This window comes from Bos grunniens, chromosome 8, assembly GCF_055505025.1.
Source record: "Bos grunniens cultivar Pamir isolate PY7600 chromosome 8, Bosgru_T2T1.0, whole genome shotgun sequence".
NCBI classification, from domain to species: Eukaryota; Metazoa; Chordata; class Mammalia; order Artiodactyla; family Bovidae; genus Bos; species Bos grunniens.
In genome coordinates, this window is record NC_141172.1 from 72785092 (window position 1) to 72810261 (window position 25170).

At 42.3% G+C, this 25170-nt stretch overlaps 1 protein-coding gene across 3 annotated transcripts in view; it reads right to left on the bottom strand.

Annotated features, from left to right (window-relative positions):
- Positions 1-602: 602 nt before the first annotated feature.
- The window catches only part of EBF2 (EBF transcription factor 2), a 224882-nt gene continuing 200314 nt past the window's right edge, over positions 603-25170 (bottom strand). Inside the window, exons 10-11 of one of the 3 annotated variants that reach the window (XM_086416508.1) lie at positions 14518-14685; positions 603-753 (exon numbers count right to left, since the gene is read on the bottom strand). In XM_086416508.1, the coding sequence (XP_086272634.1) occupies positions 713-753; positions 14518-14685 (209 nt within the window). In that variant the 3' untranslated portion in view covers positions 603-712. Of the gene's footprint in view, positions 754-4534; positions 7524-14517; positions 14686-25170 lie in introns of those variants that run through there. The other 2 variants (XM_086416507.1, XM_086416506.1) reach the window with 2 other exon arrangements.

The window sequence follows — 25170 nt, forward strand, 5'->3', positions numbered from 1 at the left end:
AAACAGAGATGCAACTGCTCAAAAAAAAAATAAGTAACACAATACAAAGCAAAGATATAAGCTGGCATAGTTTATGAAAATTATATTAAAGAGAAAAATAAAATCATCTGAGAAATTAAGGCCACATGAGAAGGAATACAGAGGACAAGAGTGAGAAAAGCAAGCACATATATGCTCTAAGTGTCAAGAGAGGCTGGAGAGAATGGGCTAGAAATGAATGAGAGACACTGAGGTCTAGCATATACATAATTGGCGTCTCTAGCAACAATAGCCCTAATGAAGGAACAGAGAATATATCCAATGTTCTAATTAAAGGAAAGCTTCCAGAAATAAAAGAACATTTCAGTCTACACGTTGAGAGGGAATGCTACATCCCAGGAGAAAATGAATTACACAGAACAATCAATAGCAAGACATATCCCAGTAAAGGTACTAGACTTCAGTACCTTTTATTTTTTTTAGCATTTTTATTATGTTTTTATTAAAGCAATGTAATTAACATTATTATTATTTTTAGGCATACTCTTTACCTCTTGTCATGATTATGTTCAGTTCAGTCGCTCAGTCACGTCCAACTCCTTCCGACCCCGTGAACCTTTTAGAAAGACTCCTTTGGGCAGGCAGGCAAAAATGCCAAATAATTTATAAGTAGAGGGATCACGTGCCAGTCTACTTCTCTTTTCCAGGCATAATTATTGTGCCCCTTTGACTCTCAAAAGTGTCCTGACTTGGAAAACAAATTATGGGATTGCCCTGGGCAATAAAAAAAAAAAGAGAGAGAATGAGTAAAGGAGCCATGCTTCAGATATCATCACAGAGACATTCAACAGTAGAAGACACTTTTTATAAACTCATATGAAGTCCTCAAAGAAAGAGAATTTAACTCAGGAAATTTTTATACCTAACTAAACAGCCATTCTAAAGGAGATCAGCCCTGGGTGTTCTTTGGAAGGAATGATGCTAAAGCTGAAACTCCAGTACTTTGGTCACCTCATGCAAAGAGTTGACTCATTGGAAAAGACTCTGATGCTGGGAGGGATGGGGGACAGGAGGAAAAGGGGATGACAGAAGATGAGATGGCTGGATGGCATCACCGACTCAATGGAGGTGAGTTGGAGTGAACTCCGGGAGTTGGTGATGGACAGGGAGGCCTGGTGTGCTGCAATTCATGGGGTCGCAAAGAGTCGGACACGACTGAGTGACTGAACTGAACTGAACTGAAACAGCCAGTCTGGCTCAGATGGTAAAAAATCCACCTGCAGTGTGGGAGACCTGGGTTCAATCCCTGGGTTGGGAAGATTCCCCGGAGGAGGGCACAGCAACCCACTCCAGTATTCTTGCCTGGAGAATCCCCATGGACAGGGAAGCCTGGTGTTCTGCAGTCCATGGGGTCACAAAGAGTTGAACATGACTGAGCGACTGAGTACAAACAGCTAGTCAAATAAAAACAGAGCAACCATTTGTTTTTTGGACATGCATAAACCAATTAGTATAATTCTTTCAAGTCCTTCCCAAATAAACTGTAGAAAGCAATCTTCAGCTAACCAAGAAAGAAAAGGTGAAACTGTAACAGATGTGCCCAAACTTAAAATCATATCTTTCCGTTCTGTGCAATATGTTTCTTTTTCCCTACTTCAGCTAATGTTATCACAAAACTCAGTAGTCTAACTAGCAAATTGGGAGTTATCCTAGTCACCCTAGTCCCCTCATTCTCGCATCGAATCAATCATTAAGTCATATCAAACTGCAAAGCTTTCTTTCAAATCTCTCCACTACTTTCCATCTCTATTGCCAAGCGTTAGTTCAAGTATGACTCACTCTCATCTGGATTATTGCCATATTCTCCTAGGTTGCAAGGGTAATTTTAAAACATTTATTAATTGGCATGGCACAGACAGAAGCTACAAGGGCTTCGCTGGTGGCTCAGCTGGTAAAGAATCTGCCTGCAATGTGGGAGACTTGTGTTCGATCCCTGGGTTGGGAAGATCCTCTGGAGAAGGGAACGGCTACCCACTCTAGTATTCTGGCCTGGAGTACTCCATGGACTGTATAGTCCATGGGGTCGCAAAGAGTCAACACAACTGAGCAATTTTCACTCAGTCGCTCATGGCACAGACACTGACCAACCAAAAGGATACAAGTCACAGTGATGGTCCAGCACACTGGTCCTTGTCAGCTGTCTTTTATCCCTTGCTTAATTGGTCTCCTTGCCTCCAACCATCCACTTGCTCCAATCCATCATCTACATTGCAGTTATGATGATTTTCTACAGCATCAAGTGGATCATGTCAATTCCTTGACTCAAGTTCTTTTAATAGTTTTCCATTACATACCTTGTAGTCCTATGGATGAAGACTAAACTCTCTGATATGATGAAGTTCTTTTGGAACCTGATCCCCACCTGGTTCTTTAAGTTTCAAATCTTATCCCCGTCTCACATTCAGTGCCCTCAGCCATGCTGAACCTATAAGCTCTTTGAGATTCATGTGTGCAGTCAACAAGTCGAGTGGACTATCTGGAATAGGAATGAGATGTACGTTCCTCTAAAAGGCCCTGATTCTAGTTCTGAAATGACATCTGAGCATCAGCAGAATCTACAGTGTTCCAGGGCCAAGGGGCAAAATGACTTACTCAACAGGACACAAGCAAGGGATCTCTCATTCCTCACTTCCCTCTCATTTTGAGTTTCCTATGCTTATTAAGTAGCCAGTCACTTTATATTATAGACACATTTCATCACTTTTTTGGATTAGTTGACTGACAGTCCCTAAGGAGTGAATTCTCAAAGTGATGCTGTTTCCTATCATTTGTGACACATCAGCCACCTGTCCCACACACCAAAGCAGGACCGCCTCTAGGGGTCTGAATTCTGTCTCTCATTTGCTGATTTAACAAGTATTCATTGGGCATCTCAAATGCTGGGTATTTGTTGGGCATCTCAGACATGGCTGAATGTTCCACATCCAGGATTGAAACAGATATGGGCTCTGTTATGAGCCTTCAGTCTAAAGTGGCCCACAAATGACCACAAATTACAACAAGACACAGAGTCCAGCTAAAGAGACTAGATGGGAAATACCCATGGTCAGAGATTAGCAAAGAACTCCCTGAGGAGATGCTACTTAAACTATGACCTGAGGGCTGAGAAGGCACCTGGCAAAGAGGCACAATGGTGAAGAATCTGCCTGCCAATGCAGGAGACATAAGAGACGCAGGTTTGATCCCTGGGTAGGGAAGATCCCGTGGAGAAGGAAATGGCAACCTGCTTTAGTATTCTTGCATGGGAAATTATATGGACAAAGGAGCCTGGTAGGCTGCAGTCCATGGGATCACAAAGACTTGGACACAACTGAGCAACTGAGCATACACACACACACACACACACACACACAAGCACAGTGTAGGCAGAGAGCTAGTCTTTGAGGAGAAAAGCAAAAGCACAGTCGCTTTCTTTGAATAGTGCTTAGAAACAGCATCTCACCCGGGACTTCCCTGGCGGTCCAGTGGTTAAGGCTTTGCCTTCCAATGCAGTGGTTGTGGGTTAGATCCCGCATCAGGGAGCTAAGACTCCACGTGCTTCATGGCCAAAAGCCAAAACATAAGCACTATTGTAACAAATCAATTAAAGACCTTAATAAATGGTCTGCATTTGAAAAGAATCTTTAAAAAACAACAAAAAAAAATAGCATCTTATTCACTTATGCAAGGAACACAGTTTCTATGGTTTGCAGATCTCTAATCCTTGTGGAAAGAAATCAAACCATCCTATTATGAGTAGGCTTGTGAATAGTTTGGCAGAAAAACCACATTCAGAATCCCATTCTCCTAAATGTGCTATGTCAATTTCCCTTTACTCATCTTTGTCCCTGACAGCCTTCCCCTCTGCAGTGCCCACTGACAACCCCTTCTGCAACATTTCTACCATCCTTTGAAGGACCATCCAGCTCTATCCCCACCATGGGAACTTCTCTGACCACTCTACCTCTCTGTGATCACTGTTTTCTCTGGGCTCTATTAGTGCTTCTGTCTTCTTAGACAAGCTATTTTCCATGAATTATTTCCTCCTAGAGGCATGAGACTTGCTCTCTTCCCGTGATCCAAAACTAAACATCATGTCTCTGTCCAGCCTCCAGTTCTTCACCCTGTACCTGATGGATCAGCTACAACATTTGTTCAGTTTTGCAGTTTCGAATCTAAATAGACTACTCACCTACCCTAAGAATTCTGTATAACCAAAGTCCAACATTGGAAGTAGGATCATTTGGGTTTTTATGAAGGGATTTGATTAGATGGATACATAAATATATACAGAAAAATACTTGAGTCATATGTATTCTCTCCTCCAAGTCAGCACCACAGAACACTTACCAAGTAAGCAAAAGCTGTAGTAAAATTTCCCAACAAGAGTTCAGGGACTAGCAGCCATGAGAAAATCCCCAAACTTAAGTATAAATTCTGCCCCCCTCCCAAAGAAAGAATAAACCCCAAACTTGATTTTTTCCCACTTAAAAAAAAGAGAGAGACAAGTTCCAAATTATTTTTACAGTACAAAAATTTTATTTTTTGTTAGGATAATTTAAAGTTTAAAACTGAAGTAGACATATTCATTTTACAAACAAGATATTCTTTCATAAGTAAGACCATTAAAAACAGTAAACAAAAAAGCTGTCTTTACAAAAAGCTCTGTGCATAGCAACTTTATACTGTATATAACTGACAAAGCAGAAATGATCAAATGAAACTATACAGTTTGAAAATGAGACCTTACTGTACAAAAGTTAGAGAAGGGGATGGTTTTTAAACCATGCATATTGGAATGTGCAAAGAAAAACTGGGGAAGAATACGATGCTGTAACAAAAAAAAAGAGAGAGAGAGAGAGAGATAAATAATGCAGTAAAGTGTCCCTTTAAATGAAAAATCTTAACACAGCTCCTTTTACAAAGATAGGATAGAATTTGTAGTTACCTATAGAAATACTTATTTCAAGTGGCACAAAAATAACCTGGAACCAGAATGATTTAACAGCAATGACTAAAGAGGACAGAGTAGCTTTGTTTTTAATTTATTAGTACACTAAACATTATCCTTACACACATTTGTACACTTAAATAGATCTGTCGCTGCTGAGGTTCTAGCTGAATGGTCAAAGATGTCTGGTATTTAGTTACACACATTTTTCGGTGTAAAGCTACCGAGAAATTCTACAATCATTTTGAAGACAGTACTGCACTCATCTTCATGCAAGAGCAAAATTCACAGATTCTAAAAGCAATGCTACTTAAAAAAACATTTCCTTATGTTGGATTGGCTGGAATCCAGGTCTAAACATGCTTGATTTCATTCTGCCTTCACTTTTGGAGGGTGGTGTGTGTCATCCACACTCTTCCTCTTCCATCACATTTTTCACTGAGGAACGTTCTCTTGTGTGTTTCCCTGTTTTGTTTTTTTTGGGTTTTTTTGGTGCTTTAGGCCCTGACTGTGAGGGACAGTCAGCAGGATTACAAGCATGCCAAGTTTCCAAACTTGGATTATCATGTGCGTAGAAATAATATTTGGATCATATTGGGTAGTTCTGGAATAAAGGCAGATAAGACCATTGAGGGTTGAATAGATGTGGGCAAATGGAAGGGAGGGAGAACTTATGACGTCATCTAAACTTGGCTCAATGCACTGAAGATGTTTGTCCAAGAGAGTTGCATCAATTTCTAATTGGAATCCTAACCTGATACCCCAAACTGAAGTCTGTGTATAGCCTGTACTGTGGTATCACTTAGTCAACAAGGAGAACCCTGGCCTGGAAAAAAATGACATCCTTATTGGCCATTGAGATAAATCTGGATATATCTCCAAGACCACACAGACTTTCAAGACTTAGCCCCATCTTAGCAGCTCCTTCAAGATTTCTCCCGCTAAGACCTAGTCCCAGAACTTATGAGAGTCCGTCACAGGCCTAGGGAAATATGCTATTTGGAACACGGCTGCCCCTACCCTCTGACTTTGCTAAGAATCTAGGTTTCCATTTCTTCAAATATCAGAGGAAAGAGGGCTTATAACCTGCCTCTTCCTCATCCTATCACATTCTTGCCTGGAAACTGTGTCAAGCAGGATACAGAGTTTTTTTCAGGTGAGTTTAATGCCATGAAAGGGGAAATCTGCAGTGATAAGGAAAGATGTGGACATCCTAATATTGATAAGGAGGAGTCTGAGAGACAAAGTCAACTTCTTCAAACCTGCTTCTGAAGTTCTACGGGGCTTACATCTCTATGCTGAAGCAGGCCACCAAAGAGGAGGGAACGTGGGGCTCTGAACAGGAAGATTCCACAGGGGCCAGTTGGTTGGGGAAGTCACGTGACTTTGGCTGTCTTTAAAGTGAGCCCTGCCTTTTCCTGGGGGTCGCAAGGCCAGGGGTGCACTGAGACAGGGGAATTCTCTGCACTTCTCAGGGGAGAACATCGGGAGCTAATGTGAATTCTTAAAAATTATATATTCACAAAGAGTGAATACCAAAAGGGACATGGAGGCTATTAGAAAGCGGACGGAGCTGGGAATGGATGGACGGGTTTGAGTATTTGTGTAAGTGCAAGGACGTGCATCTTTGTCTCTGCACCGGGTTGTTCTACATAAGGTACATATTAGTACCTTATGTAGGTACTAATATGTGGGTCAATAAAATGATGGAAAAAGAGGGGGATGCAGGGCAGGGGATAAGAGTCTAGTAAGTAACTGCAGTAATAATCACACACCTTTTAAACTTGTTACTACCTGTTTGCATCACTTCCATTTTACATCAGGAAGAGAAATTCCTCTCTCTTCCAAAAAGGTCTGAATTTCTACCTCTACTTACAATAAGTTACACATTTATTTATTTAAATAATTGTAAAACATTTAAAAATTTTTCCCTTTTTTTTTTTTTGTTTGTTTGTTTGTTTTTTAAGGAGATTAAACTATAAGCAAACACACATACAAGCACATTTCATCATTCGATTCAGGTTTCGTTTTAACAAAGTCTTTCATGCTGGTACCCTGTTTTGTTCAATTTTTTTTTTTCTGCATAAACTAAATTGGTATCTGAAAGGCTTCATAGAAAATAGAAACTTTCAACTTTTTTTTTTTCCTACAAAGAAAAACAAATAGTATCCAAAATATTAAGCATGAATTGTTTGCCAATTTTTTTTCTTAAATATTTTACAAACATAGGAAGGTGGTTCTCATAATGTTCGTAACAAAGAATTGCATTTCTGCTCTTAGCACTGACTACGTCAATGACATCTTTTGTCCTTGTTCCCAAGAGGGTCAGTTTGTGTAGCTACCATCAGCGCTACATGAGAAACAGGAGACCAGGTTAAGAGGTGGCTCCTTGCAAAGCCAGATCAGTCCATCATGTTCACCCGGGGGCACAGCTCTCCCCAGAGAGCTCCTAGCACTTTCTTTGTTATCGGTCCATCAGAGTAAGTAGTTTTGTGCTATAAGAAAGCTGTTCTTCCTCTTCTTTACATCGGGGGCACGACAAGTCCAGTCATGGCTGTAAGGAAAGAGTGGACACAAGCATGAGGCTTAGAGACTCTTTACATTAAAGTCTAGAACCCAGAGAGAGGGGTAGGGGATGGGATGGACAGTCTCGAACAATCCAGGGTGATGGTACCTTCAGCTGATATGGGAACCCACTGTCCTCAGGTCCCAGGTGGTGCAGTGGTAAAGAACCTGCCTGCCAATGCAGGAGATGCAAGAGACTCAGTTCGATCCCTGGGTCAAGAAGAGCCCCTGGAGAAGTAAATGGCAACCCACTCCAGTATTCTTGCCTGGTGGGCTGTGGTCCAAGAGGTCACAAAGAGTCAGGGACACAAGTGAAGTGCCTGAGTACCGCACTGGTTTAGCAGACAATGCGTGAGAGGCACTGAAGCCTTAATCACTGAATGTAACATAAAGCTTGCTGCCTTACTGAATCACTGAACCTAACACAAAGCTTGCTGAAATTTTGCTTCAGAGGCTAAGAATCATGTTGCATTTCATATTAATGGGTTGTATAATTGACATATAAACATGTACTAAATTGTAATATGGATATATGTGTAAAATAGTTTTCATTATTAGACTAAAATAATTTCTAGATTACACAGTTTCAAATCACTTAGCTGGAAGAGGAAAATAAATTCCAGGTGCCAAGCCTATTGAGTTACTTACAAGGCATCATTTATAATAAATCAGAGCTGAAATTTGATGAGTTTTCTAACTGGTTCATCTTCCTTTGGGGTGCACCACTATCTGGGCTTCCCTCATAGTTCAGTTGGTAAAGAATCTGCCTGCAATGCAGGAGACCCCGGTTCTATTCCTGGGTTGGAAAGATCCACTGGAGAAGGGAAAGGCTACCCACTCCAGTACTCTGGCCTGGAGAATTCCATGGACTGTATAGTCCATGGGGTCGCAAAGAGTCAGACACACAACTGAGCAACTTTCATATCTGTGATGGCCATTCACTAAGGGATGCTGATTCACTGGAACAGAAGGGCTAACTTAATTTAGCCCTAATTTAGGAGTCACCCCAATCTCTACTCTTCACCCCCAGTCCAAGTCCAGGGCCCTAGTCCATCTATCCATCCTAGTCCCTAGTGCAGTATCCGTCTGGTCAAGTGGAAAAGGCTTGCCTGGGTGGTATCAGGTTCAAGGTGTCCCCTTGATATGAGAAGTAAAGCAGCGTCAGCACAATGTAGAAAAATCACACACCAAAATGCAACCCAAAAAAAAAAAAAAAATGCATCCCTCTGGCCTTGGCTTTCAGGGGGTGAACCTACCAAACTTGCACATTCTTAGAACCTGGCAGAGTAGTTTCCTTGTGTCCAAATGTCACACTGTATCTAGAATTTGATCCTTTGAGGTTTATTGTCAAAGCCTCATCTAGAGGGCTTATCAAACATCACAGAAGTGTTTGGCCAAATGGTGCTCACTAGGCTTATAAGCAAATGGCCAAATTTCTTCCTGCTTCTTCCAACATCTCTCTCCACCCACTTCCTTCCTTCCTTCTTCTTTCCTACCTCCTCCCCTCCTTGCTCCTCCTCCCTCTATCTCTACCCCTTCTCTCTATGCCAGCTCGTCTTCTCAGACAAGATTGTCAGCCGTCTATTTCCCTGCCCATACAGCCTTTATTGAATGTTTGTGAGATCCGGATTAAGGTCTTACACAGCTAGCAAAGCCTTAATTATTTTTGCCTGTATTACTATATATTGAATCGATGTAACTTTTCAATAAAGGCAGTTCAATTCTGGACACTCCCCAATGATTTGGAGATATAGGAACTCTGGTAATTATCCCAGAGTGTAGGAGGGTTTTGGTTTTTTTTATTATTCTATTTTTTTTTTTCCTCCTGGAGGGAGCTGGAAAATGAATCTGGCACATAGCGCATAATATTATCTTGACAATCTATACTCATCAACTGTGAATGCCTGATAAATGAGGTGGAAGGTGAGGGAAATGAATAGGGCACATTGAGCTCCCCGGCAGTAGGTCCGGGGCTCACGTTTTCAACTTTAACTTGTCTATTACACTTCAGCCTCATCAGCCCCTTCCTTTTCCTGCATCCTCAAGAGAGTTATCTAAAGGGCTTATTAAAAGGGCAGAGCCTCTCTGAGAAGAAGATCCACTGCATGTCTGGAGAAAAACATATTTCACGGATTTTGCTTCTTCCTGGTGTCACGTTGGGCACTTGGGTGGGCGAGACTCTGCTCCGTGGTGACCCTGACTTCTTGCTTGTAGAAACCGTTGCCAGTGTGTACATGTCCACCACACCGCTATATTTAAAATGGATAACCAATAAGGGCCTATTGTACAGCACAGAGAACTCTGCTCAATGTCATGTGGCAGCCTGGATGGGAGGGGAGCTTGCGGGGAAACAGACACCTGTATATGTATGGCCGAGGCCCTTTGATGTTCGCCTGAAAGTATCACAACATTGTTAATTGGCTACACCCCAATGCAAAATAAAAAGTTTTTTAAAAAAAGAAACTGTCACCAACAGACACAAAGCAAAAGTTAATTGGGAAAATGCGTAACTGCACGTTGTCCAATTTCTTTTTACCTTTGGCATTTTATGGGAATTGTAACAGTTACTCTTCGGTTCAGGTAGAAAGTAGGTACGGATGAATGCTGAACAGAGGAACTACTATAATATTTCTGTCCCCAGAGAGACTAAGGGCTGCCAGAACTCAGGCTCTGGGGTCAAAATGTCTGAGTTCAAGTTCTTCAGTCACTGGCTGTGTGGTCCTGGATGAGCTCCTTAACTAGACATGGTGATAACTGGATGACCTTTGCCTTTGGCTCACAGGATGCTGGAACAAGATAATTCGTGTCAAGTGCTCGGTCCAGCATCTTACATGTGGGGTCCAGGCACGGTCCACGAGTCTTGGAGAGTGTTGGCTGTGCAATCTTCCTGCGGGCAACTGAGACCACCTCACCTTACAGCAGGAGAAGAGAAGAACCTCCCTCCCAGCCTGTGATTTTCAGGCTCCACCTCAGACCATCTTTTCACTCTCCCACTGTCTGTCCCTCAAGAGATGGAGCATCCTGCCATTCAGCCACCACCACTCCAGGATCCCTTCATTCAGTGGCTGTGGGCAGCACATTCAAGGTCAGCTCGGCTCTCTCTGTCTCTGCACCAACGGGACACCTGGTGTTGCTGGACCTTGAGCTGCTGGTCACCTGGTCCAAATGAGGAAGAACAGGAGTGAAAGCTTCTGGAAGGCATCCTTTGTCAGCCCCAGCCTCTCTCTGCCAGGCACGTCCTTTGCTTTTCCTGGTTCTTCACACACATAACTTCTCAACAACCTTGAGAGAGAGCAATCAGTTCTCCTGTTTAACAGTCTAGGAACCCAAGGTTCTTGGATGACAGTGACTAGTATAGATGCCCCAGCATGAGGGAGGCTGAGCTCCAATTCCAGCAACATCTGATGAAGTCAAGTTCATATACAAGGACATACTGTGTAGCACAGGGAACTCTGATTAATGTCATGTCCCATTGTTCCAGCATTCTTCCCACCGTGGGTAGTCTTTGAGGTTCTCCGAAGAATTATTTCTCCATGCACAACTTTATATTTTCATAACTCTAAGTTTTTTAGTCTCCAATTCCTAATTTAAGTGTCCTTTTTGTTCTTTTCTCCTTCTCTTCCACCTTTTCCTTCTCCAGCCCCTCCCCATCCTCCTCCTCCATCTTAAGGTTCAAATCACCAAGGGAATTTGGAGGGAGTTTTAAGACTCCAACCTGGAGGAGGGAAGGGCGACCCACTCCAGTTTTCTTGCCTGGAGAACCCCATGGACAGAGAAGCCTGATAGGCTACGGTCCATAGAGTCACACAACTCCATTCTGACCAGTGGACCACAGAGGGCCTTGGGCATGCAGCCACCAGCACAGTGGGGATTCCAGGCCATGGCAGCCAGTAAAATATTTGTCCTGGCCTCTCTGAGGGCCAAGAGCCAGGTAGGACTCCTAGGTGGGTCACCCTGGATACCAAAGACCCAAAAAATCTGAGTCAACTAGCTCTGCTCCCCAACTCAGTCCCTGCATGAGAGAGGGGTGGCAGGTGGCAGTCAAGTTATACTTTTCTTCCTCCAAGTGAAGCTGAAAATACTGGCAAGAGTTGCCTGGAAGGAGGGAAAAGCTGTACCCTCCCTTTCCTCCTCTGACACTTGCACTCACCCTTAGCCCTTCTTGGGCCTCTCACTCTGCATTTCCCTGATGAGACCTGTGTGGCCCCCACCAGACTTAAGGGACATGACTAAAACCATAAGACTTGGAAAGCAGAGACATCACTGCTGAAGAGGTGGTGGGGAAGGAGAAGATGTGGCAAAAACTCAGCAATTGTTATACTTAAAACGGATAACCAACAGGGACCTACTGTATAGCACAGGGAACTCTGCTCAATGTAATGTGGCAGCCTGGATGGGAGGGGAGTTTGGGGGAGAATGGATACATGTATATGTATGGCTGAGTTCCTTTGCTGTTCACCTAAAACTGTTAATCAGCTATGTTGTTGTTTAGTTGCTAAGTCCCATCTGACTCTTTGCGACCCCATGGACTGTAGTCTGCCAGGCTTCTCTGTCCATGTGATTTCCCAGGCAAGAATACTGGAGTGGGTTGCCATGCCCCACTTCAGAGGATCTTCCCTACCCAGGGATCGAACCCACAACTCTTGCATTGGCAGGCAGATTCTTTACCACTGAGTCATCCCCTGTACTCCAATACAAAATATGGAAATATATATACTACCATATATAAGATAGATAGCCAGTGGGAATTTGCTGTATGACTCAGGGAACTCAAACTGGAGCTCTGTGACAACTTAGAGGGGCAGGTAGGAGGGGACATATGTAGAGCTATGGCTGATTCATGTTCATGTATGGCAGAAACCAACATAATATTGTAAAGCGATTATCCTTCAATTAAAAATAAATGGGGAGGGAGGTGGGAGGAGGTTCAGGATGGGGAACACGTGTACACCCGTGGCAGATGCATGTTGATGTATGGCAAAACCAATACAATATTGTACAGTAATTAGCCTCCAATTAAAATAAATAAATTTATATTAAAAAAGAAAAATAAATAAATAAATAAATTTTTTAAAATTCAGCAACTGTTCTCCTATTCCAGTCTGGAGGTAAGGCCATCATGGGGAAAGTTCTGGGCATGTCCCCTCATGCTAAGCTAGAAACCACTGGCCCTTGATGAGAGACAGGGCAGTAGAGATGCTTAGCTACAGGCTCAGCCTGCTTCTCACTGAATCTGACATCTGGATGAAAAGCAAAATATATATATATATTTTTTTTTTCCCTTCAAATATACAGATGTTTCCAACTATTCCCATGCTGGGTGGCATGTAGACCCAGCTGCTTTGTCTCATTAGAAGCAAAAGAATTTTCAGGGGCTCTTCTGAGGGCTGGATTTTCAAATCTTATTTCACAGTTTGTCTGTCAAGTCACTTGACTTCGAGGAGGCACCATCACTCAAATGGTAGAGACGTGGCAGGAACAGGCCATACCTCCCAGAGCCGTGCTCAGCGCCAGCTAGCGAAGACACCCTCACAAGTATCCCCCCACAAGTAGCCCACACACAAGGCTCAGGATCCCCCGTGCAATCATAAAGCCACCAGGCAGAGGCAGTTCCAAGGTCAACACAGTCCATCGAGGCTGTGCTGACCTCAGAGGCTTTGATCCACGAAGGGTGACCCAAACTTCTGCCCTTTTTGGTTTTATCCAACACCACCTGTCGTGAATGTTTTGCATGTCAAGACGCAAGGAGCAGCCTAAAAATAATGTGGGGCGTCAGGCTCCCCCAGCGCTCAGCAGTTTCCAATTTGCTCTCATGCCATCAGCTGCTCCCATTCACAGTGAGGTGATTAAATTCTCATGTGCTCATCATATGTGTGCTACATCATGTCATATTATATTTTAGGACATCACTGAAGAACAGGTCTGATGGGTGATATTAATGCTTGTTCTTAGACACAGTATATCTTTCTTCCTTTCTTTTCTACCCCACCCCTGATCGGGCACCTGCTATCAATTTCACCAGCATGAAACCAGAATTCTCAGAACTCGCTGGTTGCTTCTGATGGATCTTGTCCATGGGACTGGGAATGCAGTGTGGGTGGCAAGCCGATTCATGTGGCACCTGCTGTGGTGGTCAGGTACCTTAAGGGAAATAGTGACATGGTCTTGTGGACCATGGTCTGGAGGTCTGGAGGGCTTCCCTGGCAGCTCAGTGGTGAAGAATGCACTTGCCAATGCAGCAGACACAGGTTTGATCCCTGATCCAGGAAGATCCCATGTACTGACTGTGGAGGAACTAAGCCCATGCACCACAACTACTGAGCCTGTGCTCCAGAAACTGGGAGCCACAACTACTGAAGCCAGTGCTCTAGAGCTTGTGCTCAGCAACAAGAAAAGCCCTCACACCACAACTAGAGAGCAGCCCTCACTTGCTGCAACTAGAGAAAAGTTTGCACAGCAATGATGACCCAGTAGAGCTTTAAAAAAAAAAAAAAAAGGCAACATCTGGAGAGTCCAGACACTCCTGGAGGGTCCACATGGCTCTGTTCTTAGTTGCTCAGTCATGTCTGACTCTTTGCAACCCTGTGGACTGTAGCCCACTAAGCTTCTCTGTCCCTGGGGATTTTCCAGGCAAGACTACTGGAGTGGGTTGCCATGCCCTCTTCCAGGGGATTTTCCCAACGCAGGGACTGAATCCATGTCTCCCACACTGCAGGTGAATTCTTTACTGTCTGAGCCACCACCCTACCTATTCTGTGTCCTTGCAGAGTTGTCTGACTCCTCTGTTATTCCCCGATCTTGCCCTACGATAGAGAACTAGCCCAGTTCTACAAGACATGCTGGTCCCACGATGAAAACACTAAAGCAGCTCCTTGTAGGGAAATGGCTAGAGACACAGAAGGCTACAGGGCTGTTTGCTCTCACTTTGTGCACTCTGTGGCACATGAACCACGCTGACTCCCAAGGTGCTACAGCTTGCTTACCTCTGAATCCGTTTCCATTGCCACTGGAGCAGGCAGGCGAAGGGGAGCCTTGGGGCCTGATGACAGGGGCAAAGGCACTCTTCTGTTTGACAGCAGGAAAAACTGAAGAGGAAAACGGGAGGATGGAGGATGTGCTGGAAGATCCAACAGTGGGACTTGATGACATGACTGGAAAGCAAAGGACAGTCCTTCTTTAGAAAGAGAAAGATCTAGGAGTTAAGTTCTTTCTTCAGTACATACAACCAGAACATACTGATTGCAAAATTACGTGTTTGTTCCAGGCATTGTTCCAGATTCCAAGGATTTGAGAAGAAGTTGAATGTGACAATGACCCTGCCCTGTCCCTTGGAAGGAATAGACAAATGAAACAATGATTAGGGTCATCATCCTATCGGAGGAGTGAACACGATGCTAAGGAGATACATCCGGGCCGGGTGCTTTTCTGCCTGGAAGAGTCAGGAAGGCATCAGCAGGAGGTCATATTGTTATAGGTCTTAATCCACAAGTACTGGGTTGGCCAAAACGTTTGTTCAGATTTCTCTGAAAGGTATTGTAGAAAAACCCAAACAAACTTTTTGGCCAACCCAATAGAAGCTCAACACAAGAAGGCTAAGACCAACCTCTGAAAAATGATCAAGTCTACTAAAAAACAGAAACCTCTTTTTTTTTTTTTAATCCTAAAATGTAATCCTGTCTGGGAGCCATGTGCCTCCCTGGCAGTTCTCAGGGCACCAGAGATTTGCTCTGTAGGGTAGGCATCTTCTCGGAGCGTGCCATCTCTATGGGCCACTTCCTCATTAAATGTAAAAGTTTATTAACATTGAAGAGATTACCTCCCTTCTCCCTCTACTTTCAGAGCTCCTGGGAAATAAAGCTGCAAGGCAGCCTCCTCTGATGTAATGTGTAGGAAAAAAACACACCAGTATTAATATTAAAATGACTTCAAGGAAGCCAAAAGCTAACTGTTGTGATTTCCAAGAAAAATAAAGGCAACTTACACAACAAAGCGCCCCACCTCTTAATGTCAGATACTCCACCAACTTACATCATACAAGAAGATAATTTTCTTCCAGGTTCAATTTGCTCGAAAAAGAGGTAAACTTGAGTTCACACACATAAAATTGTTAGAGATAGCATTTTATAGTATATGGTCAAGTTTCAGGGACTCATTCTAGTGTCCAGAATTCTGAACTGTCCCAAGTCATATGACTTAGAATTACTGAAACATAATGGCAAAGGCCATAATAAAGGCTAAGAGTGCCGACTTCTACTGCATGTCATCAGTAGTCCAGGTAGTCCACAAGTAAATCTGAAACTGAGGACATGAATGCGAGTTAATGTTTCAAGTATAAGGTGAATTTTGGAGGTCCAGTGTTCTGATGGCCTTTGCAAGACTCCATCCTCATTTTTCCCCTCTCCCTATAAACGTAGACATTCGGCTGTGTTCACACAATGGAGTATACAAAGCAATAATACGGCATGCCTCCCATGCAATGTCTTTTACAGCCGATCTACAAACCAAAGACTTAAAAAAAAAAAAAAAGCTTTATCTAAAAAAAAAACTGCTCATCCTGAAATGGTCCTGGTTTAAAGGGCAATGCAAAAGGAAGCACTGGAATACATCCCAGTCTTCAAAAGAAAAAAATTGGTGGTATTTGTAGCGCTAGTGGTAAAGAATCCGCCTGCCAATACACAAGACATAAGAGACAGGACTTTGATCCCTGGGTCAGGAAGATCCCCTGGAGGAGGGCATGGTAACTCACTCCAGTATTCTTGGCTAGAGAATCCCATGGACAGAGGAGCCTAGTGGGGTCACAGTCCACAGGGTGGCAAAGAGTCAGATACGACTGAAGCACCTTAGCATGCATGCACATGGAAGAGGATACAGGGTTAAGCCTGGAGAATGAATTTTAATCTCAGGTTCAAGTCAGTCTCCTCTCTAGCCTTGGTTGTAGCATCAATGAAATGTGTGTGTGTGCACAGGGTGAGTGGCTGGGACCTCTCCTCTTTCTGTAAGGCACAGAATTAGAGGCCAAAGGAAAGCTGCTACGTGGAAACCCCTGATTCTGACCACCATCCAGTCTCTGCCATACCGTGTGATCCATGCGGGTACCAAAATGGTGCCTTGGTTTCTGGGTCTGCAATAGCAGAATCTCCCCTCATACAGCATGAGAGAGGAGAGTTTTTATAATGTGAATTAGGCACACACACACATGCATACATATACTTAATTCCATTTATATTCAGCATATGAGTCATTTCTAGTAACAGATCCTAAAGCATGCTTATTAGCGTGGCCACCTCTCAGTGGGAAAGGAGTCATCTCAGACTTCACCAAGTGACATAAAATTGCTGCAGAGTTGGATAAACACAGAGCTGCAAAGTGCCCATTTAAAATATTTTAAACAAAATTTTTGCAAAATGTCAGATTATATACAAATTTAAAATTTAATATGTTTATAATAAAAATCCTAAAAGGAATTTTAATATGCATATGTTAGCAAACATAATTTCTATGTTTATTTTAAAAAATGCTGTAAGAGCCAGAAGTTTCATTTAAATTTTTTTAAAGAAGCCTTAATATCTTAACAGATATTAAAACTTATTATAGATCTATACCAATGAAATCAGTGTTATACCAGCATAGACATAGACAGACAAATCCTTGGAGAAAATAGAGTCCAGAAGTAGATCTGGATATATAGGAGAATTAAAACTTAATAAAGGTGACATTTCAAATTAGTGGGGAAATAAACACATAGGAACAATACACTAGCCATTTGGAGACAAAATTTAGAGTGCATCCTCATATTAAACCCAAAAATAAATCTAAATAGATTAAAGGGTTATTTTTAAAAAAAAATTATAAAGGAGCTAGTAGAAAAATGAGGAAGTTATATAATTTACCTCATCCTTTCCACCCCAAAGCCTAAACAGAACATCATAAGATAGATTTGTCATGTAACAAAAAATTTCTATGACACATACAGAAAAGGCAAATGACAAATTAGGAAAAATATTTTTCATAATTTATTTAGATATATCCAGATCCTCAGTAGCTAATAGGTTTTTATAAACTAATCAGGAAACGTCCCAATAGAAAAATAGGCAAAGGACATGAAAAGAAATGTCACAGAAGGAAAAATGAAAATAACCAAAAGGCCTTTATAGACCTATAAATGGTCAGACCAATTAGTAATCAGATGCAAATTAAAACAGTAATGAGATGTTATTTTCCACTTGCCAAATTGATAAAGATTAAGAAAAAATTAAGAGGGCAGGGAAACAGATACTCTCCTTTTCTAAGGGGAGTGCTAACCTCTCTGGAGGAACTTTGGTAATATGTATCAAAGTATTTGAAAACGTCCATGTCTTTTAACCCAGTAATTTAATTTCCAGAAATTAATTCCAAGGAGGTAATCATAAATGTGCAAAAAAAAAAAAATCCAAGGACATTTTTATAATCATGAAAAACTGGGAAATAAGTGAAATGACTAGCAATAGGATAAACTATATTAAATCCATGAAATGGAACACTAGGCAAACGTTAAAACTAAGATTAAAGAAGAGTGTTTAATGGCATGGAAAGATATGCATCCTCAGATGAGTAAAGCAGAACACATAATAATACAGACAATGAACCCACTTTTACTTTTAAAAAAAACATACAAAACAAAAGTGTAATAGGATGTGATAGGCATCCAATTTTTTTTTTTTTTGGCTGTATCATGTGGCTTGTTGGATCTTAGTTCCATGATCAGGGACTGAACCTGGGCCTCCGCAGTGAGAGATCGGAGTCCGAACCACTGGACTGCCAGGGAATTCCCACACCCAAATTTTTAATGACATTATCTAGCAGACAGGATTGTGAAAATTTTGAATTTCTTCCTTTTACTCATCTATATTTTCAAAATTTTCTATAATGAATATGTATGACTTTTGATGTAGCAGAAAACAGTAAAAGCTGTTAAAAGAAACAAATGGAAAAATCTCTTTTTTCTTTGGTAAAAAATAATACAATCCTTAGCAATAGACATAATAGCTTTCCTGACATTAACATTTCTCTTCAATCTAAGGCTTAATTGCCTGTAAACAAGGTTACCTGTTAACCTTTCTGCTACAAAAAAAAGCAAAGCACCAATAAATTTACAAATTCCTGGGAAAACCTTGTTGATTGTAGTTAACTCTGCAATGTAAACGTCACTCCTAATATCTGTTTTCCATTCTTAGAACACAGGTCTATATCACTGATGAATTTTATGGAGCCTAGCTTCATATCTGTGACTTTGAGAATTTTGTCATTTTTCTTCTTCTTTCTTTTTCATCTTATGACAGAAGCCCATTAGCTGTGCATCAGAGCAGATGCTGCAGTTTTCAAAATATATGTATCCATGACTGCAAGGCTTACTTTGAAAGTTACCACTGGTTACCTCTGCAAAGAAATAAAGTGTATCATTTTGTTTCCTTTTTATCTAGAAATGCTTTTCAAAGCCTCTATAATGAGGTTACAATTGTCATTTTGTTCAGTTGCCAAGTCATGTTCAACTCCTTGTCCTATGATTTTTCCCCCCTTTCTGAACAAAAAGACAATAGAAACACACCAAAGTATTAACAAGGTATTTTTGTTGTTTGTTTGTTTTGTTTTGTTTTAATGGCAGGAGTAATGCTTTCTTTTAAAAGCTATTGTCAGGACTTTCCTGGTGGTCAAGTGGTTGAGAAAGCACTAGCCAATGCTTGGGACACAGGTTGGATCCCTGATCCAGGAGCTATGATCCCACACGCCTTGACGCAGCTAAGCCCCGTGAGCCACCGTTACTAAAGCCTGCACTCTAGAGCCCGTGGTCCACAGCAAGAGAAGTCACTGCAATGAGAAGCCTGTGCACCAAAGCTAGAGAGTAGCCCCTGCTCATCACAACTAGAGGAAGCCCAAGCAGCAACACAGACCCAATGCAGCAAAATAAATGAATAAATATTTTTAAATAATAATACAATAAAAGCTATCATCATCTGTGTTCTAAATGTTCTACATAATCATTTAATACTCTACAATAGAAAAAACGTCTTGATATTTACTTTTGAAAATATGAAAACCCTGAGGCCTGAGGCACAGTCCAAGACTATGTATGTAAGTGAAGTAAGAGTCCCTGCAAAGCTCAAACTGGGTGCTCTGTGATGGCCTAGAGGAGTGGGATGGGGTGAGACTTGGGAAGGAGTTTCAAGAGGGAAGGGGACATGTATATACTGATGGCTGATTCATGTTGATGTATGGCAGAAACCAACACGAAATTGTAAAGCAATTTATCCTCCAATTAAAAATAAATAATTTTTTTTAAAAAAAGAATCCCTGTGGACAGGTTGGATTCTGTCTGTATGGATTCTGTTTCAAACTTGGCACCACTTGGTAACTATTCAACTTTGGAAGAAGTGGTTCCCTTGGGAGTTGCAAGCTTGCTGAGTAGAACATCTTTGGGGACACCAGTATGTACCGTTTTAGGAAAGTTGATCATGCATACTTGAAAATTTCTCTGGACACCTCTCTCTGCGGATAGAGACCAAAGGAAAGGCCAGTACTTCTGGCCCAGAAATCTCTTGTGAACATGGGGAGTTCAGGAAAAACCACTTTTCTGCTTCTTAGGATTGATTGGCTCACACGGTTCCAGCTGGAACTCACTGGGCACACATCCTTCTTTGCATCGAGCCATTGCATTTGTTGGCGTGAAGGGGTCTGTCAGCATTTCATTATAACCCCCTATTGTCAGGGGTTTAGAATTCAGCCATAAAAACTTGCACTGAGCTGGAACTTGGCACACACCACTACCGCCAGGAAGTGAAGTTTGTATGTGAAATTGAAAAAACATCTGTTTGGCCATTTTTGAAGTGGTGTGAGAGCAAAAGCAGTGAAGATGCAGGGTTTTGATACGCTGCATTGGCCACAAAAGCAAGTCAACTTGACCAAGAGGCTTGACTTTATTTCTTTTTTAACGTCTCTGGCAAGTGATTGCTCCATGGCACACCCTGGCCACATCAGACTAGTTTAAAAAATAAAATGAAAAATCAGAGAAGGGTGTTTTCAGACATAAGCAACTGAACTGATGAAATGGTATCCCCTGAGCCTTTTATTTTCTTTTTTGTATTTCCCAGAGAATTTGAGACTTAGGTGGGTAGAAATACAGGTCATGTGCTATTGTAATGGACTCCATGGGGTATTCAGTTTTTTCACAGAATGGAATTTTATTGTAATAGAATGCATTGTTTGGAATCCCATTCCACGTCTGCAATTCCTTCAGACCTTCCCTCAAAAAAGGAAGGTGAAAGGGGTCTCACAGACCCAGTAGGAAATACAAGAGGACCTTATCTAATGTGTTTCCCTTCCTTTGGGCAGGGAGCCTTCCTATTTGTGGATGCTCTCTTGTTTTAATGGGTGATTTGAAGACTTGGGGTGTTACTGTTTTCTTGTAGCAGTGGGATTGAGTGATCAAGAAAGGACAGTGGACGAAGTGGTCACTGGCTGGGATGGGAAGGGTCCCTTCCTATTGAATGAATTATCTAGTAAGAAACATCATACCATCAACATCTGATGGGCAATTTTATTCATCCATTCACTGTCTCTCTGTCCATCCACACCCCACCCACCCCTTCCTGTCTTACTTTCCTCTTTCTCCCTCCCTCATTACCACACTTAACCCTACATTGTTATATTAACCTTTTTTTTTGGGGGGGGGGCATGCCATGTGCATGTGGGATCTTAGTTCCCTTACCATGGATTGAACCCATGATCCCTGCATTGGGAGCACACAGTCTTAACCACTGGGCCACCAGGAAAGTCCCTATATTAACTATTTTTGATCTACAAAAATGACAGTTTCACATAGTTCAACCTAACATACACATTTTATTCATAAATGTATGACCATAATGAAATTGCACATTTTGGGACATCAAAAAGAGATAGTTTCCTATGGCTCAGCTCAATAGTATGCTATAAATACATGAAATATCTTTAATATGATTGAATAATTTAAAAACATGATATCCTGGATCTGATGACACATGTTCTAGCCCCATTTTTTACTGTTTATTGGCCATGAGCCCTTGAGTAAGTCAGTTAATAACCCTTCATATCTTAGAAGGAAAAATGATGATGATACTAGTAAAGTAAATTATATTAATGAATATAATTATATAAATATTTTAATTATATACACATAATAAATTATTATATCCATGTGTGAATGCTCAGTCACTTCAATTGTGTCTGATTCTTTGCAACCCTATGGACTGTAGCCCACTAGGTTCCACTGTCCATGGGATTCTCCAGGTAAGAATACTGGAGTGGGTTGCCATGTCCTCTGCCAGGGGATCTTCCCAACCCAGGGATCAAACCCATGTCTCTTGCATCTCCTGCATTGCAGGTGGATTCTTTACCACTAGCACCACTTGGGAAGCCCCTTTCATAAGGTTATTGTGAAGATCTGACTGGACTCATGTGTGAGCATGCTTGTTAGGCTGTAAGGTTGAATGTAATTGTAAATTACTTGTATTGTTGTGACCGTTATCATGGGACGTTATTTACACAGTGGTTCTTCTGCCCTTGCATCCCTCGTAGGGGCTATTAAGATGTGGTCCCTTCTGCACATGGGGTCCACTCTCCACATGGATGCATGGGAGAATCTCTCCAAGGTCTCAGCCACTGAAAAATCAAGTTTCTCCTGAGCTTTGACTACTACTATTACTACTAATGTGTGGACATAGAATTTTATAACAAATAGTGTTTCTCTCTTTGCCTTACCATCTTGTTAGCCAGGGGTCCCTAATCCCCAGGACCAGTACTGGTCCATGGCCTGTTAGGAACTGGGCTGCACAGCAGGAGATGAGCAACAGCAAGGGAGCAAAGCTTCTCTGTATTTACAACCGCTCCCCATCGCTTGCCTTACCACCTGAGCTCTGCCTCCTGTCAGAGCAGTGGCGGCATTAGACTCTCATAGGAGTGTGAACCCTAACCCTAAAATCAAAGTGGAATATCCTGAGATTGCTGCAAGATAGAAATAAAGTCCACGATAAGTATAATGTGCTTGGATCAACCCGAAACCATTCCCTGGCCCCCCCCCCCCCAGTCCATGGAAAAATTGTCTTCTAAGAAACTAGTCCCTCGTGCCAAAAAAGTTGGGGACCGCTGTTGTAAGCCTCTGAACCAAGTTAATGACTCCCTTGAACAGACCCAAAGGCATCCACACTAACCCTTGGATTCATCTAATTTTCCTATCCATGTTTTTTTTCTTCTATCCGTTTCTTCTAGTTTCCATTTTATACTTTCATACTGCTCATATGACTATTAATATTCCCCCCATACATTTTTGGAACAAGAGAAGGTAAAAACAAGCAAGGAAATAAATGAAGCAAAGAACCATTTGTTTTCCTCAGTCCCTCTGATCTAACTGACCTGGACCATCTGACAGGTCACAACGCAGAACGCATGTCTGTGAAACGGCCCTTCCACTCCATGTCCTCTGCCTGCCTTTTTGACTGTGGAAAACTTTAATCAAAGAATAAGTTTAATCAGAGAAATGTGGAAACAAAGGAAAATAGAGAACACTAAATAATAATAATGTAGTCATTAAGCATAGTCAAGGACTTTCAGTTCTTTCTCAAGGGCCATAGATAATATTCTGAGCCCTATCCTGTGAACTGTCTTAAAGATACTGAAACACCAGGTGGAGAAGTTTACTATGTGATGACTGGACTGTACCCAGGACATGCACTGCCACAATTCTGATAACTGGCCACAGAGAAATGGGAACAAATGGACCCTAGAAGTAAAGATTAACTGTACCTGAAACAACCAAGATGATGCTGGTCAGACCACCATGGACCAATCTGAAGCTGACTTGTCAGAGCTGACTACTGTTTCTAGGTTTAGTCTTGTCCCCCGACCCTGCCCACCTTCTGTCTATAAATGCTCTTGACCCAATGCTTCCCAGTGGGAGGAGGGGTGGTGGAGTCAGCCTTTGGACAGACGTGTGCCACCCTCCCCCAACCCCATCTGGTTGCCGGCATCTGAAATAAAGCAAATTTTCCTTTCCACCAACCTGGGCTGTTTATTGGCTTCTGAGAGGTGAGCAGCCAGACTCCCCCACACAGTCTTTCAGTAACATCTACAATAACAAGAGTTTCGTTGTCCTGGAAGAACCAACCTCTGCTACCTCTGCGACTTGTTACTGTATCTTCACCACACAGAGCAGAGTGCTGAGTGTAATGAATCAAACAGATAATCCAGAAATACCTCCTAGGCGGGTGTCCGCAGGGAACCAGAGGCCTTAAAACTAAGAGCGGTGGCCTCCAGACCTGAGCACGTTATGTCCTGAGCTGCACTAGAACTCTCAGCAGAGAGAGCTGCACAGAGGACTCTCAGGAGAGCCTTGCAATCAGCTGTGGCATTTCACGGACACACCACTCAATCTTCAGACTCTACAGGACGGCTTATCCTCTGCCCTGAAGTGGTCCCTATCTGGGGTATGAAAAGCATCTTCTCTCAGCCTCCTGGGATGATTCTACAAGGCCCCAGTTTGGCCCCCGGTGCCATGCAAATGAGTTTTCATAACTTCCTAGAACATCTTAGGCTTCCCAGGTGGCACTAGTGGTAAAGAACCTGCCTGCCAATGCCGGAGATGTAAAAACCACAAGTTCGATCCCTGGGTCAGGAAGATCCCCTAGAGGGAGAACATGGCAACCCACTCCAGTGTTCTTGCCTGGAGAATCCCACAGACAGAGAAGCCTGGTGGGCTCCAGTCCATGGGGTCACCAAGAGTTGGACACGACTGAAGCAACTTAGCATGCACACAGTACATCTAGCTTGCAGTTAATTCACAGATTAGGACTAAGAGCTTCTGCCTCCATATATTTCACAGTCACCAGCAGTCAAGTTCCATCTCTCTGGAGGTACATAAGGGAGGTAAGAGCCATGTAGCAAAGTGAGAAGGGAGATGATGTGTTACACAGAAAAACTGAAGCTATCTGCTCTGTCCAGATTCTTGCCCTGCTATATCCTAGCTATGTGATCTTGGGTAAGTCAGTTAACTGTTGGGTACCTAAACTTCCTTGCCGATGACAAGAAAGTAATACTGACCTCAGAGAGTTCTTGTGAAGATTAAATAAAACACTATATCTGAAAGTGCCTAAGGAAGAAGGACTTCCCTGGTGGTCCAGTGGCTAAGACTCCACGGCCCCAGTGGAGGGGGCCCAGGTTCAATGACCCCTGGTCAAGGAACTGAAGATCTTGTGTGCCACAACGAAGACCTAGCATGGCCAAATAAATTTTTTAAAAGTATACAGGTTCGATACAGGATCCTTGGGGCTGGTGCACTGGGATGACCTGGAGGGATGGTACAGGGAGGGAGCGGGGAAGGGGTTCAGGATGGGGAACACATGTATACCCGTGGTGGATTCATGTTGATGTGTGGCAAAACCAATACAATATTGTAAAGTAACTAGCCTCCAATTAAATAAATTTAAATTAAAAAAAAAATATATATATATATATAAAATTTTTTAAAAAAGCATACAGCATGTTAACTGAAATGGAGTCTTAATTCCTCATTCCCATCCACACAAATCACATCTATTGCTCCTCTGTAAAAAGGGAATAAATAGTTTCAC